The sequence below is a fragment of the Prosopis cineraria genome, unplaced genomic scaffold (assembly GCF_029017545.1).
Source record: "Prosopis cineraria cultivar Desert tree isolate PC_DT_omini unplaced genomic scaffold, ASM2901754v1 PC5, whole genome shotgun sequence".
NCBI lineage: Eukaryota > Viridiplantae > Streptophyta > Magnoliopsida > Fabales > Fabaceae > Prosopis > Prosopis cineraria.
In genome coordinates, this window is record NW_026555336.1 from 32,409,723 (window position 1) to 32,424,951 (window position 15,229).

Genomic DNA, 15,229 nt, shown 5'->3' on the forward strand with positions numbered 1-15,229 from the left:
GTATTTAATTATAAATTTAAAAATTTAAATTTAAAACCACATAAGTAATATTTAGTTAAGATATAATACATAAATAATTTTTTTTATGTGTGTGTTAAAAAAAAAAGAGAAGGTAGAAGGAACAAAAAAAAAATGGGGGGGTGGAAGGTTGTTGTTTCTAAGTCCCACATTGGTTAGATGAGGGAAGAGAAGAGGTGCCTTCATGTATAAAAAGGAGGGGGTGTGTGCATTAGGAAGCATGAGAGGTTAAGATGCAATTTAGAGAAAATTGCAACTTTGGGCCCAAAGGTTTGAATAATTAAATTCAAACCTATAGTTTTTTTTTATATAATTTTGGGACTCACAATCCCATTTTTATATTATTTTTTTCTCTTCCTCTCACGTTGCTCGGCGTTTTCTCGCAAGGGGAGATTATTTTCTTTTTTCTTCAGGTATGTTCTAACTTTCCTGTTTAGATTAGCATTTAAAAATTTATTTAATTACAAAATTAATTTTATAGTTATTTTTTAATAATATTAGCTTTCTAGTGATATGATTATTTTGTAGGATAGAGTAAATATTTTGATTAGGATTTTTTCTATAGGATAGTAAATCTGATGATATGATGGATTAAAAATATAGATTAAAACTCTTAGGGATATAATAAATATTATAGAATATTTTCTTGAGGTTGAAACTCATGTTTAAGAATTTTTGAGTTAAAATCTAGATCTATATGGTTGAATTTATGTGGAATCTGAGATGTAGGGATAAACCTATGATTATTAAATATTTATTTAAGTATGAATAGGTATTTTTGAGGTTATAGAAAGGTGATTTGAGGCTTCAGGATAATTTTAAAAATTTAATTTATTTTTGGACGAATTTTTAGAATATAGAAGGATGAAATTGTGATACTAGAAGTGATTTGAGGATAAAAAAAATAGTTTATTAGGGTACGAGAATTTTAGAAAAGAATTTGGGAAGTTAAATGAGGCATAAATCTTAAATTAGTGTTAATATGGATTATAGATCTAAGACTTTCTAACTATTTAAATTAGAGTTATTTATTTTAATGTAAAATTAATATATAGTATTGTGAAATAATTATGTAGATTATATTGACAAAGATAGTGGTGAAAAAGGAGTTGTGAAGGGGAACTTGTTATTCAAGACACAAGGTAACCATTATTAATGTGTTGTGATGAGTGTGTTTGTGAATGGTTATGTGTTGTTTTGTTGTTTGGAAAAATTATGAATTATTGAAAATAAATACTGTATATACTTGTTTGAAATTATTGCCAAGTGGGTTAAAAATTTATTTTTGTTTATCATGATGAGATATTATTGTTCGGATATATTTCTGTTTGGATATTTGAATGATGCATGACTTGTCAGGGTATTTTAATGTATGGTGTTAATGGGAATTTCTGTTCGGTTAATTATTACCACGTGGTAAGCCCTCATTGGACCCAATGAGTGGCGTGTCGCTTGGTCCAACTCACCTTTGGCCGGGTGATTTGGCGTCCGAGCATGGCGAAAGGAGGATATAAGGTGCAGTCATGCAAATTAAATACTTGTTTGGTTTGTTTGAAAGTATTGTTCGGTTAAATGTTTTGTGTGCCCACTTAGCAATCGCATGATTAGTTACATCCGCATGCATCATTACATATTAATTTTTGATTACTGGGACTTTTAAGTCTCATTCCTCGTGGTTAATATTTTTACAGGAGCGAGTCCGGCCGAGAAAGCACCAGAGGTGTAACTGTGGTGTATGAGACACCATCTTTTACGTTGCCTCTTATTTTAGATTATACAATGTATCTTGTGCCAACTTAGGACATATCTTCTTTGTGAAGCATGTAAACTCTAATCCTTTTTATTAAAAGTATTTATATGACCAAGAGGATTATGTCTGTCGCTCTTGATTTATGATCTGATTTGAATAACATGCTATGAGGATCATGTCTGTCCCTCATGGTTCTAATTGTTTTTTTGAGATATTTTAAGACCTGTGGTATATTGTCTTGGATGTATCGTGGTAGAAATTTTTCTACCATGATAAGGGTTCAATGAAAAAAATAAAAAATAAAAAAAAAGGATTTGTTGAATTAATAACTTGTGAAAAATCGGTCTGTAAATTTAAGGGTGTTACATCTATTAATAGAGAAAAATTAAGAGAAAAATAAAAGGGTTACAAAGTTGAAGATCCAAGTGGTTCATTGAACTTTCATCCTCTTCCAAGCACCCAAAATGATTTAGCCTTTAAAGTTCTTCAAATCCTCCATGAAAAGCTCAAGTTGGCCAAACCCATTCATAGAGCCAAGTAAAGAATGAAGCATGAAATGGATGATCAAGTGGTGGGGATGTGCAGAGGGGAGTGAGAGAAGAAGCATGGGAGTGATTTGGTGATGATCCAATAGTTAGATGAAGAGAAATGGAGGAGAGAAAGGGGCTGCCATAGCTGAAAAAATGAGAGAAAATAAAGAACAAGAGAGAGAATGTAAAATGAAAATGAAGGAGGTGGTGAGAGATTGTGTGTGTAGTGGCTAGGTTATTTCCTTAGTGAAACAGGCTGATTGTCCGTGCAATTCCAACTGCAAATGAGGGGAAAAAATAAAATAAAATAAAAAGAAAAAGAAAAGGCTAAGGTGAGGCACACACTTCCCACATGCTCAAATAGGTGGCTATTTCTTATTGGCTCAAAGGAAATATCCTAAGTGAGAATATTCTCATTTATCTCATCAAATGATCTGATTTTTCTCCCTTTTCCAGCCCCAAACTGATGCCAATCTTGCCTATTTTAGCCTTCTTCTATGATTCTTGACCTATTACAAAAGTCCAAATCCACATGTGCTATCTAAGTCACAAAATAAATACAAAAGCAAAGTCAAATATTCATGTGACCTAATAATTAAATTCTTTCACATAGAATTAATTAACTAGCATGGGAAAATATTAATGAAGTAGAATCCAATGGTAGTGACATGTGAAAGTTTATGCAAGCATATAAAACTCTAATTCGGTCAACAATCCTAAAATGTGGTTTTTATTTTATAACTCTCAAACCAAACTGAATTTTGAAAAACTAATTTCATATTCATTCTTCTAGACATAAAATATATGGAATACAACATTAACCCAATTTTTCATAAGAAGTGTAATTTTTGACCAAAATATCTCTAGTGCACAATTTTGCCCCTTAGGCAATTTTCTTGCTTTTGACATCATAAATACACCAAAATGGAAAATAAAAAATTCAAAATGGGTCCTAAATGAATGGATAAAGTGGGTAAAATATGAGTCTTATCAACAAGGTGAACATGATTAAGTCAAAACTCTTTTATTCTACAAATATGAGTATCTATATACCCATGGATTTGTGTTAGGAGGTAGCGATAGGACTTACTGGTGACCTTGAAAAATATCTCGGTGTCTTACTTCTCCACACTAGACCAACCAAAACTAATTTTGAACCCCTTGTTAATAAGGTAAGGAAGATATTATCTTCATGGAAAGGCAACTTCTTAAATATGGCAAGCAGAAGTGTTCTCATCAAATCAGTTTTGTCCGCCATCCCTACTTACTACATGCAATTTATGCTGTTGCCTAAAGGAATCCTGTGTGAAATTGAACAAATTAGTAGAAATTTTCTGTGGAATCAATTTGATGAAGCAAGAAAACCCGATCTTATTGCTTGGAGGAACTTTAAAAGAGACAATAAAGAAGGCGGCTTAGGCTTCAAGGATCTCCATAAGCAAAATAGAGCTTCATGTTTAAACTCTATTGGGGAATTATTTATCATCCTGAGTAGCTTTAGGTGTAGCGTCTTAAAGCGAAATATGAATGGGATAAAGGAGGTCATCTAACAATCTTGAAGAAGCAGTGCTCATCAGCCACTTGGGAAGGAATTATTGAAGTGTGGGATGACTTCAACAGATTTTGAGTGGAAATGAAACCGAATTTTGGTGGGACTTTTGGGCTAATTTGGAACAACCCCTTATTACCTATGTCATTGCTGGGAGTAATATAGGGAATCCACGAGCTATGGTTAAAGACTTTGTTGATAGTACTGGTGGTTGGGATATATCTAAATGGTTTCATTGTTTGCCTATTAATATCGTCAGTTAGCTTAGAAAAATCAACCCTTCTAAAGTTATAGGTGAAGACATGTATAGCTGGATGGGTTCGTCGGATGTTAATTTCTCTGTCAACTCTAGTTATGTATTCCTTCAGAGATTGGAAACTGATTGAACCTAGCCTAGGAGGGTTAAATTCTAGAGGTGGCCTATTCCTAAGAAAATTGAAACTTTCTTCTGGCAAGTGTCTCATGAGAGACTTCCTTCAAATTCCCTTGGAGCTAAGAAAGGCATCATGCTAGATTATTTATGTCCCTTTGAGTGTGGGAGAGAGGAAGATATTATACAGATTCTCCGTGATTGTGAGATAGCGAAAATTGTGTGGTGTCATTGTTTAAATCCTAACATGTTTCCAAATTTCTTTTGTAATGATTTACAGTTGTGGCTTAAATGGAATTCAACCCACAACCCCAGGACACGTTACTAGTAGCAGTGGCCTTGGTTTAAAATATTTAGTACAGTTTGCTGGACATTTTGGACAACTAGATGCAAAAAAATTTTCAGAGAAAATCTTCTTCATCAAATGAAATTATCCAAATTTCAACTGCACAACTCACTAAGGAATCAACACATGGAAGATTAAAACGCAAGATTTTTCATCCTCTGATGAGCTCTCAAATGAAATGGAGTTTGCCACCACATGACTTTATTTGAGTTGATGCTGATGCTTTCATAACCATTGGAAAACAAGCTTCATGTGGAGGTGTAATTAGCGATTCTAGTGGTTTGTGGATCTGTGGTTTTCAAAGAAATTTGGGCCTAATGAATATAACCATTGCAAAAATTTTAGCAATAAAAACAGGTTTAAAAGTTTGCAAGTTAAAAGATTTCTCGAGAATCAAACTCTTGATTGACTTTTTTGAAGCCATATTCTGATGAGAGATGTAGGTTGTGAGAATATATTTAGAGAAAAGTTGGAACAAACTAGAGAACTTATTTTCTCTGATTGGGATGTTAAGATTGCTCATGCCTATAAGGAATGTTTGGAAGTGGCTGATAAACTTGCCAGGGAAGCTCATGGTGTGGTTATGCCTACTTATTGTAGAGAAGTTGGCTCACGTGGGCCTTTTGGAGGAAATTAAGTTCCCCTTTTGACGGTTCTTGGCTTTACCTGTTAGTTGGTTTTATTTAAGGTCTCCTGATTTCTTTGTTCTAGTGTAATTTCTTTTTCCAAGCTTCTTGCTTGCCTTTTGTACTAAAAAGAAAAAAAGAACTCATTTTCGTTCTTATTTTCATTTTCTTTTGGCCATGTTTGATATCATAGAATTGTGAGTAGAGAAATAGAATCAAACATAAAATTGTTCAATTAACTTGTTTGGTATGCTAGAATTGTTTTCTTAAAGAAATTTGATTCTATCAAAATTGATGGAATCCAATTCTATTGTAACAGTCAAGAAATTGACAAACTCAATATAAAATTGACTTGTGTCATTAAAAAAAATAAATAAAAGGATATTTTGAGTTTAAAAGTACCTTCTTTATTTTTTCATTGTTAAGTTTTTCATTACAAAAATAAAATAAAGGGTGTTTTAATTTTTTTTATTTTAAATACATATACTTATTAACATTATATCATGATTTCATCTTTATATCAAACACACTTTTAAAACTCAATTTAATTTTAATTTTGATTTCAATTCTAATTTCAATTTCAATTTCAATTCTATCAAAAAACTCTTTTATCATACCAAACAAGACCATTATATTTTCATTTCCTTCATATTCATTCATGTATGCCAAGGTAGCCTTACTATGATGTAGCTAAATTTAATAGAAGTGGCTCTTGGGCTTATAGAGATGAATATGGAGACTTGTAGTATTTAGTGCCATCAGTGAAATTCAAACTTGGATTTAAGTAAAATGTTCTCGACTTCTTTCAATGATTTTTCTTCTGTTCCAAATTTTAAACCAATTTTTTAAGCATATGGAATTTTCTCTATTCCACTGAATGATTGAATGTGTGCATGCCATCGGGAGTGTGTAACTAGAACCTGACAATCTTTAAAAGTGTTAATAAAAACTTTAGTATGTGCGTAAATTATATTTATATCTATAAATTAATGAGAGGACCAAATAAGTTAAGAGAGTAAACATAAAAAACTTCGCTTCAATTTTTTAAAATGGAAACAGATTCTATATACTAAATAGAAATAAATAATTACTAAGAGAATTAGAAAGACAAGGTACAAATTGAAGGGATAAAGGCCTAAAAAGAAAAATTGAAATTATGTTTATTTTGTGGGGGGAGTGGAGCGAAATTATGTTAACAAAAAACGCTCGTTATAACAATTTTCTTCATGCCTTATCCATTACTTTTTGGACAAATTACACCTATGTCTTACAGAACAGAACTTATTCTTAAAAAGTCCCATGAATTCATAAAACACTCATAAATCTTGTGCATTTACAACTTGACAAAAGACATCAATAACTAAGCAATGGCTATTTTCCTTTGCAAATTATAAATACCCATTGTTCAATTGTTAATACCTTTTATCAAATTATAAATGCATCAAATTTAAAATTTGAGAGTATTTTGTAAATTTATAAGACTCCTTAATAATAAATTCTCTTTTGCTGAACCTGGGTGTAATTTTCCCTTACTTTTTCAGATCCATTTTGTCCTATTAAATTTCATGTGGCCAATTGAAAGTTGTGCACTGCACACCACCGCGCGCGCACGGATACAAATTTTTAGATATGGAATCTGGAGATGACATGCATCTGAGATGGCTCATAAGTTTTTGCATTCAACTCCATATATATCTTGATCCCCTCTTCTACAGAAATCTTGTAAAAAGATGGAGTTCTTTAAGCATAAAATCGAAATATATATAGGAAGTTATCAAAATTGATAACAAATTAATATAATTACTAACGACTAATGTAATAAAATAGAAAACGAAACAAGCAAGCAATAGAATCATCATAAGCCAGGTTTACCTCCTCCTCTTGCTTCCTTTTCCCAGCTGTCCAGATTTAAAAGCATGCTCTTGTTCTTGAAGGAAAGCCCTTGCTCTTCCATACTTCTCTGCTCTTTCTTCATCATATAAAGCCTTCTCTTTTTCCCTCACGTCATACAAGAAAGCACTGTCTTTACGCAATTCACTAGCAGCCCTCTTTGATTCACGTTTCAAAAGTTTATACAATTTTCTCCTCTGAGCTCGTTCACGATCTGGATCATAGTCTCTACCCTTAACATAGCTGCACGGCATATTAGACTTTTCATTAATAAAAGCTTGATTTTAGGCCTGAGCCCGTTTAATGACTTGCACGTTCAATATAAAAACCTGAGCAATGAACACAAAGAGCTTACTTCTCCTCAAACTTTGGATTCAATAGCCTGATAGGTTCTGGTTTTCGCTTCCGCATTTGAAGTGGTCGCCTAGTGGTGTGCTGTTCATCCACTTTTGACTTAATCAGCTCGGCAACATCTTCAATTTTATCATGAAGTGCATTTGGTGTATTTTTCTCTTTTGCCAGTCGACGTAATGATGTCAAAACTGGTAAAAAGATTTCAGGAAATGAACTTAAACCATCATAGATATTGACATAGCCCCGTAGAGTTTCGATAACTGCTACCAATACACTAGCCCTGTAATTAAAATACGTAAGGTTAACAAAGCTATAAACTTTACTGAGGGGGGAAATATTAATTCAACGGATTGCAGATACGATAGATAAATATTTGCTTGATCTAGTATCTTTCCGCCTGAAATTATAGCTACAACATGAATATAAGTAACCAGATCTTGACAAAGCAACTTGTGCCTAAAGATATTAGATTCTTTATGAAGCATAATTGCATAAGCAAGCGAAGAATTGACAGAGCTAGAAAATGTCTTGTAATGAACAAAATTGTGTATAAGGAAAACATGGCACTATAAGTACAATTAACCCCTAAACTATAACTTTATAACAAAATTAGCACCTAAACTTCAAAATTTAAAACTTTGCCTTACTGAAAGGCGAAACTGTTGTCCACAGACTGAATTTAATGTCCAGTACCACGTGAAAAGAAAAGGCAACCTCTGTGATTTGAGTAAAATGAGGTAATTCAAGCTATCTATTTTGAGACAAACAACCCTCATTCAAAGAGATCTTAGCAATCTCGACAATTAAACGTTTAAATTTGACAAATGGATAATTGTTTTTACCTTTCATACGATAGTTCAGGGGACATATTATGTTTTCAAGTTAAAATACCAATATTGTATGCCATCAGCATAATTAGTTTGTTTACCTGAAATCATCTGAAGAGAAGAAAGGAGAGTCCTCTGGCGTGTTTATCATCTTTATGAAATCCAAAGGACTAACCTCATTTACCGTCTCTTGCATGCGCAAGAGATGCTTGGTAGTTTTCAGTTCTACAAGTTGATAAAACTGAAGGAGGACAATTAAAATAGTCATTACACATGCCTCCATGAAATTTAGTTACCTTCATAAAGCTTACACAACACCACAAATCAAATAAAGTAATAAAAACCTAATTCAAGATGCAGCTAGGTTATAGATGCAGTCAAGATTTAAACTTTAGCTTCCAAAATAACTTCTTTTGCATAACAATCAATCAACTCATCTGAATGGAATTTTAAATGGAAATTCAGAAATAAGATTCTCTTTGATTCATGCTATATGTCTTGAGATTGCAAATCCAAGCACAGAGACGATTCACCTATAATTCAAAGGAATCACATGATCTGTCTTCTTGTTTTCATAACAGCATCAAAAGAATTGAGAGAAGTCATTATCCTTTCCAATAAAATGTGCCAATACATTGAAAACCAGACATGTAAAATCATTTAGTACAGCTTGCATTTATACTCTCAAATTTAGGTCCAATAACAGCTCAAGATATGGAAAAGTGATGTTAACGATCCTCTTTCCTCACCTCCCAAATAAAAACTAACATATCATTCACAAACATTATCAGTATCAAATTATGTTTCAAATTGTAGTCAATGAAGCATAAAGTCATACCTGAGAATCTTCACCTGAAATGGATTTTTCTTCAGTAGCTATCACCAGCAGAGTTCTGAGAAAAATTATGGCTTCAGGACAGAACTTCCGTGACTGTTTAAATATCTGTAATTCAAAATAAGTACATGAGCAAGCAAATCAATCAGTATGACGGTATCAAGTTAGAAAATGAAAAGAAAAAAAAATTAATAGCAACAGAATCATCTAAACAACATTTAAAGTTTCGGGAAATTCATTGTCAAGTTTTAAATATTTAAGAGTTTATTTGCAGACGATCAAAAATTTAGGGAGTTGAGCATAATTTAGCCCAAAAAAAAAAGGTTTAAAGGGTTAATTCACCACAACATGATAATTATCAGCATTCAAAAAGACTAAGATCATGATAAAATTCAAAAAATGTACACCAGAATATTGTTGTTGATGTCAAATGGAAACAGCAAAACATAAAAACAACAAATAAAACATCTTGCTTGAAGATGTACTCACAGAGAGAAGCATGGAGCATAAGAAAGCACCAATGGCAGCATCCCGACCAGACAATATTGGGCAGCGCATCAGATATTCACACATCAATAATATTGCTAGCGTCATAACTGGATGCCGAAAGTCAGAGCACGGAAATATCAAGGACCACAACCGCAAAAGAAATATCATCTTGGAAGAAGGCCAACTGCTACTTTCTGAGACAACATAAAAGATTTAAAAACAAAAAAACAAAAAAAGTGTCACAAAAGCATATACAGTTTCACGTTCTTGTTAATAGGCAACACAGAATATACAACTATTACATTTACATTCTAACCTGGGTTCTTTAAGCTCTGAACCAATTGTTTTCTTGCCCTTTCTATTCTTTGACGAGCACATATAGTAGCGAAAAATGGAATCTCCATGCTCATTTCTATCAATGGCTTCCCCATCAAGTTTAGTAACTCAAAATTCAATGGCTTTTTATTTGCCAAAACAGCAAAATACTGCAGTAAATTGCCATAAAATACCTACAAAGAGAAGTCATGTTATAAATATTGACTATAAAATGAATCTTTAATAATCGTACACAATTTTATAGTAAATTATTTAGAACAGCAGGTCAGAGAGAGTCAGTTAATGTCCAAGTGTCCAAAGTTAGTCTAAGTGCTACGTCAGATGGTAAAAGTAGAATAAACCCCAAGAAAATGCATCATAACCATGAGCTATCCCTTTGCATATCCATAAGGGACAACCCCTGTCCTATAATAAATTACTGAAACTTGGGAGGCAGATAAAAATTAACCCCAAAAGAAGATCTGGTGAGATCTCTTATCTTGTTCTAACAATAAACTTAGCCAAAGGACTTTTTTTTGGACAATAGCCAAAGGACGTTAACTAGCCCATCTTCCACAAAATGCTGTGAACTAGTTTTATCTTGGATCACTGAAAATTTGGAGTCAAGGGCTATCCATAAACCCACCAAATTCATCCCAGTTAGAGTCAAATCCACAATCTTCTTGTTAAAGTAACCAGATCTCCGCTAGAGGAACACAATAACAAGTTTCAAGAACATAAATGCACAGATGTTCAATAGAAATAATGACGCAAGCACATGAACAGGCAATTCCAGTTATAGACCCAAAATATATATCGAAATCAATTATGCTGGCTCATTGTATCAATAAATTAGTTTAACCTAGTCAATAGTGCAGGATTCCTTCAAGAAAGCATCCACTGAATCAAAACAGTTAACAAAAACTTTTTAGCTACTACAGCTCAGACTATAGATCAAGTCCCTTGATACTTTTACATGCAAGTGTCAGGACTAGCACAAGCATGAAACACAATATAGTTTAAAATCCATAGGCAGTCATCATATTTATAAAAGTAATATTACTCAAGTGATGAAGCATGAAACCATTAAAAGAACCATAAACTGTATGGTAAAGATTTAGAGATTTTAGGCATTACAACATAACTTTCTAATTCATCATGCACAAAACATTAACGTTCAAAAAAGAAGAGACTATGAAGATGAAATTTTCTAAGAGCTTCCACTTTAACTGACAGTTGAGAGAAAAATAGAAATTTATACAAACATACAGATAATATGATTTTAATGGACAAGGATATAGTTACATACTTGCATCTTTTTGCGGTTTTCTGCAGCAAGTTTGATTGCATTGCTTGCTCGAATTCGGTTAATAACCATGATAATGTCAGAATTTGAGCAGTTATCAAACAATGAACATAATTCTTCAAATGTCTTAGGAGCTTCAATTATATAAGGAATGTCTGACTTTGCCGAAGATTTTTTAGCCCCAGAATCCATCTTCTTGGAATCTGAATAATCCCTATCCTTTTTAACATTTTCAACATCATCTTTATTCTTGGCATTTATAAGAACTGTAGCATTCAATTTCTTCTCAGCATTGACCCTGTCATGCCGTCCTGCCTTTTTTCCTTTCTCTTTATCACCACTATCTTCTTCTCCTTCATCCTCTGAATTTGGCTTGATATTCTCATCATCACTTTGTTCCCAATCCTTCAAAGAATAACTATTTTCATGTTCATAAGGATCCTCATCAGAATCTTCATCTGCATCTTCAGAACTTTCAGAATCATCAGAAGCTTCACCACCCTCACTAGCAGAATCTTCTGCATTTTCTCTTTCAAGAATCTCATCAATCCAGCCCTTTTTGCTCATTGTTTCTTCACTAACAGAAAAGGAATCACCAAGGTCATCCCCAGAGAGCAACTTTGGCTTGTCTTTTGGTGAATTTTCTGAATTTTCATGATCTTCATCACTTGAATCTTCAGCAGCAGCCATCCTCTTCTGTCTCTCTTCCTGAAATTATGTTGTTACAGGTTAAAGAAATCAAATAGTTGACTCCATGGAACAAACAAGTCCATGGCAGCAAATGATATATTACAATTGATTGATGTTACTCTGGAATCATAGCGATGTTAAGAATCCACTGGCAAATGTTAAAGTCATCCATTTCTAAAAGCCAGCTTTGCCAAGCATAAGGAATTTATAAATACCTCTAATTGCTCTAAGCGTTCTCTTTCCTCTTGAGCAATCTCTTCTGGAGTCTTTGTCCTGTCTGAGGGGCGAGCTCTCATTTCCAAAGCCAGTTCTTTGACAAGCTTGTCATAAGCATCGGTTTATCCTGCCACAAAGAACAAATAGGATATTACAACAAGAAGAAGCTCTCAAGGCCTACAAGAATCCTCATGAATAGGTACCTCCATAGATGCATCTATCTTCTGAGTGCCAGATAAGCTATCTTTGTTGCTAGTTTCAATAGTAATACTCTTGTTCACCAGAGCCTCCAAGGAATTCGTTTCCTGGGTCAGTCAGAGATAATAATACTTTAGACTGAATTAAAGCAGTGAATTTATGATCTAAATCTTCCAGCAACTGTTCATTTTCTTCCTTTTCTTTAGCTTTCTGGGCCTGGAACATATTAAAAAAAAAGAATATGTAAGGACAAATAGACTATAAATAAACCAATAGCCATGACTAAAGAAAACCCCATACCTGAAAATTTTGCTTTTGAGATAATTTCGTCCATAACTTCCTTCTTGCTTTTATGTTTCTGCAGGTGATAGAAGTATTTTATTAGAACGAATGCAGTTGTAAAGGAAGCTTATACCTTGAAAATGGAAGATTAAATCCACATGATATATCTCTTATGCATAATGCCATCATAAGAGAGAAAAATGCAATATTCAAGAAAGCAAAAGGATCTTACATTTGGCTCGCCTTCTTCTCCAGAAATCCTCATATTATTATTAATACTAACAACGAAGAATTGTCTGCAAAATCAAAATGGAAACCATGCCGTCAACACGAAACTCAAGACAAAAGGTTGTAATATGGGTACCCTCAAGTATAAAACGTAATACCTACTGGACGTATAGCATTAACTTCTAAAAGAAACAATACTAAGGCATAGTTTAGAATTACCTAAACAAATAAAAATTTACAAGATTATGAAAATGAAATTGAAAAGATGAACCCAAGTTGTTATAAAATTGTTTTATGGTCCCACTTTAAATTCAAAACTACAATAAGGAGAAAGCAAACCTCATTAAGGGGTCAAGCCAAAAGTTTTTAGATTTGTCCCCTTCCCGAAATGAGATAAGGGTGCCCCAAATATACACGTGAAAACCACTTTCAATTATTGATTCTCATCCAAGAGATCAAATGGTGTATATACTCTACTTACTGCTAGCAATTATCTAACTCATATATAGAAGGAAAACTGTGCAAAAGTTAAACAAATGTTACGTACTCTTAGCTTCTCCAGTCTCAACAGCATCATCATCATCAGAAATCATTTCATCCTCAAAATCATCTCTTCCTTGTATTCCTGACCCTCATAATCTTCTTCTTCTCCATCTGACAAGTTTATACTTACTTTTCTTGTTCAATTTTGAGCGCAACTATATACACCCAGATAAAAGTGTTAGAGAAGGAACTACAACTAATGAGGATTAGCATTTGAGCAATCACACCAGAGATTTCAGAAGTTTCCAAGTTCCACCATAGAATATATTTAGATAGATTATAAAACAATACTATAAAGTACGCTTGGAGCGTAAGCAACATATACAGAGCTACTTGTTAGACAGTAAAGATAATTCACTAAGGCAACATTTTGGGCCAGGATAAGAAAAATTTTAGCCCCAAAAAGAAAACTGATGAACTCCTATATAAATGTAATTATAAATAAATGAAATAACAGAACCATAAGATTGATTTCCTAGGGGCAATAATATCCCTAACTCAGCATTCAATGTTAGCAAGAGTCACGCTGGCAATATATAAGGTGAAAATTGGAATGAAAATCATTTTTCTGACAATACACGCCCCTAAACCATTAAGAAAGAGAAGATAACTCCCAAAATACAATGCTGAAATGATCAAACTCATGGGTTTTGTAACCAGCCCAAGAAAAAACCACCTGGAGTTCACGCTGTGATCTCAAAACAGCTTGCCAAACTCATCTAGATCTTCATTTTTCTCTCCAATTCGCTTATCCACAAACACAGATGACTCCCTCTCTGCTCATACTCCTCAACAGCGTTTTATTCCTCTGCCAAACCAGAAATAAGATAAGTTCACAACAGCAAAATAAAATAGAAAGAAATAAGATGACGAGAAATTTCTCATGTTTATATTTGATACAAAGTAGCAAACAAATATTTATTCAATTCACAAAAAAAAACCATTCTGATCAGGAATCTACAAGCTTCCTTCATGACAATATTTAACAAAACCTTACAATAACAATAAAATAGGAAAATAGTAAGCAAGCACTTACTTTCTCAATGCCACGAGAACGAGCCATGCCTACCCGACGCTCTTCACCTTTATGTTTTTTCCCCAGTATGTCAAACTTTCTTCGAGACCAAATCGTCTCAAAAGGGTTTTCTTTGGGGACCTTAACTTTCATGGCTACAACATCTGGACCAATCTTGTTCTTCTTCTTGCTCGTCTTTTGGGTACTAAGTTCCCGATTCGATGATTTTGCCATTGATGAGGGTGTTGGAGTGCACCTTTTTAAGGTTTAGGATTTATGTGTCTATATAATGAACTCACTGTCGTGTAAAAACTTTCTCTTTGCTGTGAGAGGTGATTGCCAGACCCTACCTATCAAAGGTAGATAGATGAGTATGGTGACAGTTCACCACAAGCAACGCCGACCTTTCACACAAGAAGAATGCGAGTTGCTTTTTTAGCTATTTAATTTTAATGCACAAGACCATCAAGACTTCATACTAGATAATGTTTCTGGACAAAAAAAAAAGAAAAGAAAAGAAAAGGGAACTATACGATGTTTGCTGCAATATTTTATAAACACATTATAAAATAATACTATTATGGGCTTGGTGATATAACATTAGAAACAAAACTCCTTCAATGTTAGAATAACTAAATCTACATATAACCACAATAACTCAAGGAGAACTCAATATAAACAAAATGAAACTGTACCTATTAACACTGCAAATCTAATGTCTAAAAATTCAAACTCCAGAACTTGATTGAAAAGCATAATTGTATGACAAAATATAATTGCATAAAGATTGGCTTACATCATTTGATCTGCTCCCTCAAATCCTATAAAGAAGAATAATCCCTTCCACATATT

At 33.3% G+C, this 15,229-nt stretch overlaps 2 protein-coding genes and 1 pseudogene across 2 annotated transcripts in view; 1 reads left to right on the forward strand and 2 right to left on the reverse strand.

Moving 5' to 3' along the window:
- Window positions 1-262: 262 nt before the first annotated feature.
- Window positions 263-15,229, forward strand: part of LOC129312135 (E3 ubiquitin-protein ligase At3g02290-like) — a 41,486-nt gene continuing 26,519 nt past the window's right edge. Inside the window, exons 1-2 of the mRNA XM_054954737.1 lie at window positions 263-431; window positions 1,095-1,160. The gene's annotated coding sequence lies outside the window, so the exon portion shown is untranslated. The remainder of the gene's footprint in view (window positions 432-1,094; window positions 1,161-15,229) is intronic.
- On the reverse strand, window positions 6,849-12,229 carry LOC129312133 (uncharacterized). Its single transcript, XM_054954734.1, has 8 exons — window positions 12,111-12,229; window positions 11,209-11,913; window positions 9,901-10,093; window positions 9,585-9,778; window positions 9,099-9,203; window positions 8,362-8,501; window positions 7,435-7,713; window positions 6,849-7,322 (listed from the first exon to the last, which is right to left on the reverse strand). The coding sequence occupies exons 1-8, from the start codon at window positions 12,189-12,191 to the stop codon at window positions 7,058-7,060; spliced, it is 1,962 nt and encodes a 653-aa protein (XP_054810709.1). The 5' UTR covers window positions 12,192-12,229; the 3' UTR covers window positions 6,849-7,057.
- On the reverse strand, window positions 12,370-14,659 carry LOC129310829 (uncharacterized; annotated as a pseudogene).

What these genes read in the sequence shown, in the direction of transcription:
- LOC129312133 (XM_054954734.1), bottom strand. Translation starts at nt 12,191, where the DNA reads ATGAGAGCTCGCCCCTCAGACAGGACAAAGACTCCAGAAGAGATTGCT. An exon ending in AACGCTTAGAGCAATTAGAG is followed by an intron (nt 11,914 to 12,110) that starts GTATTTATAAAT and finishes ACATAATTTCAG; the next exon opens with GAAGAGAGACAGAAGAGGAT. An exon ending in TTCTCTTCAGATGATTTCAG is followed by an intron (nt 7,714 to 8,361) that starts GTAAACAAACTA and finishes TTTTAATTACAG; the next exon opens with GGCTAGTGTATTGGTAGCAG.